The sequence below is a fragment of the Passer montanus genome, unplaced genomic scaffold, assembly GCF_014805655.1.
Source record: "Passer montanus isolate IOZ18808 unplaced genomic scaffold, ASM1480565v1 scaffold592, whole genome shotgun sequence".
NCBI lineage: Eukaryota > Metazoa > Chordata > Aves > Passeriformes > Passeridae > Passer > Passer montanus.
The window spans coordinates 15,549-16,852 of record NW_024370949.1 but is presented as its reverse complement, the minus strand read 5'-3'; the positions used below and the strand labels follow the sequence as shown (position 1 = coordinate 16,852).

Genomic DNA, 1,304 nt, shown 5'->3' with positions numbered 1-1,304 from the left:
ATGTCCCCTCGATGTCCCCAATGTCCCCAATGTCCCCAATGTCCCCAATGTCCCCAATGTCCCCAATGTCCCCGATGACCCCATGTCCCCAATGTCCCCAATGTCCCCTCGATGTCCCCGATGACCCCAATGTCCCCGATGTCCCCTCAGTGTCCCCAATGTCCCCAGTGTCCCCAAAGCCATACCAGGTACACATCACAGAGTTCATAGACCCAGAAGCCGTGCACGGCCGTGGTGGCCCCATAACCCCCGTACCCCCACAGACACCCCAATGTCCCCAATGTCCCCGATGTCCCCTCGATGTCCCCAATGTCCCCTCAGTGTCCCCAGTGTCCCCATACCAGGTAGACGTCACACAGCTCGTACACCCAGCAGCCGTGCACGGCCGTGGTGGCCCCATAACCCCATGAACATCCCGATGTCCCCAATGTCCCTGATGACCCCAATGTCCCCGATGTCCCCTCGATGTCCCCAATGTCCCCAATGTCCCCATACCAGGTAGACGTCACACAGCTCGTACACCCAGAAGCCGTGCACGGCCGTGGTGGCCCCCGGGAAGTCGAAGCCCCCCAGGGCGGCGCCGCAGCTCCGGACGGCGCGGCTGAGGCGGCTGCGGACCCAGCGGTCAGCCAGGGACAGGGACAGGGCCTGGGGACATCATTGGGGACATCAGAGTGACACTGGGGACAAGGCTGCGGACCCAGCGGTCAGCCAGGGACAGCCTGAGGGCCTGGGGACAGGGACAGGGACATCAGAGTGACACTGGGGACACTGGGGACACTGGGGACACGGCTGAGACGGCTGCGGACCCAGCGGTCAGCCAGGGACAGGGACAGACCCTGGGGACAGGGACAGGGACACTGGGGACACTGGGGACATTGGGGACAGGGACAGTGACACTGGGGACATCACTGGGGACACGGCTGAGGCGGCTGCGGACCCAGCGGTCAGCCAGGGACAGGGACAGGGCCTGGGGACATCACTGGGGACAGTGACACTGGGGACACTGGGGACACTGGGGACACTGGGGACATCAGAGTGACACTGGGGACATTGGGGACACTGGGGACACTGGGGACATTGGGGACACTGGGGACATTGGGGACACTGGGGACACTGGGGACATCATTGGGGACACTGGGGACACTGGGGACACTGGGGACATTGGGGACAGGGACAGGGACACTGGGGACACTGGGGACATTGGGGACAGGGACAGTGACACTGGGGACATCACTGGGGACACGGCTGAGGCGGCTGCGGACCCAGCGGTCAGCCAGGGACAGGGACAGGGCCTGGGGACA

At 64.3% G+C, this 1,304-nt stretch overlaps 1 protein-coding gene across 1 annotated transcript in view; it reads right to left on the bottom strand.

The window, feature by feature from the left end:
• The window catches only part of LOC120510637 (valine--tRNA ligase-like), a 17,124-nt gene that overhangs the window by 2,342 nt on the left and 13,478 nt on the right, over window positions 1-1,304 (bottom strand). The window contains exons 15-16 of the mRNA XM_039726636.1: window positions 1,238-1,257; window positions 478-654 (exon numbers count right to left, since the gene is read on the bottom strand). Of these exons, the coding sequence (XP_039582570.1) occupies window positions 478-654; window positions 1,238-1,257 (197 nt within the window). The remainder of the gene's footprint in view (window positions 1-477; window positions 655-1,237; window positions 1,258-1,304) is intronic.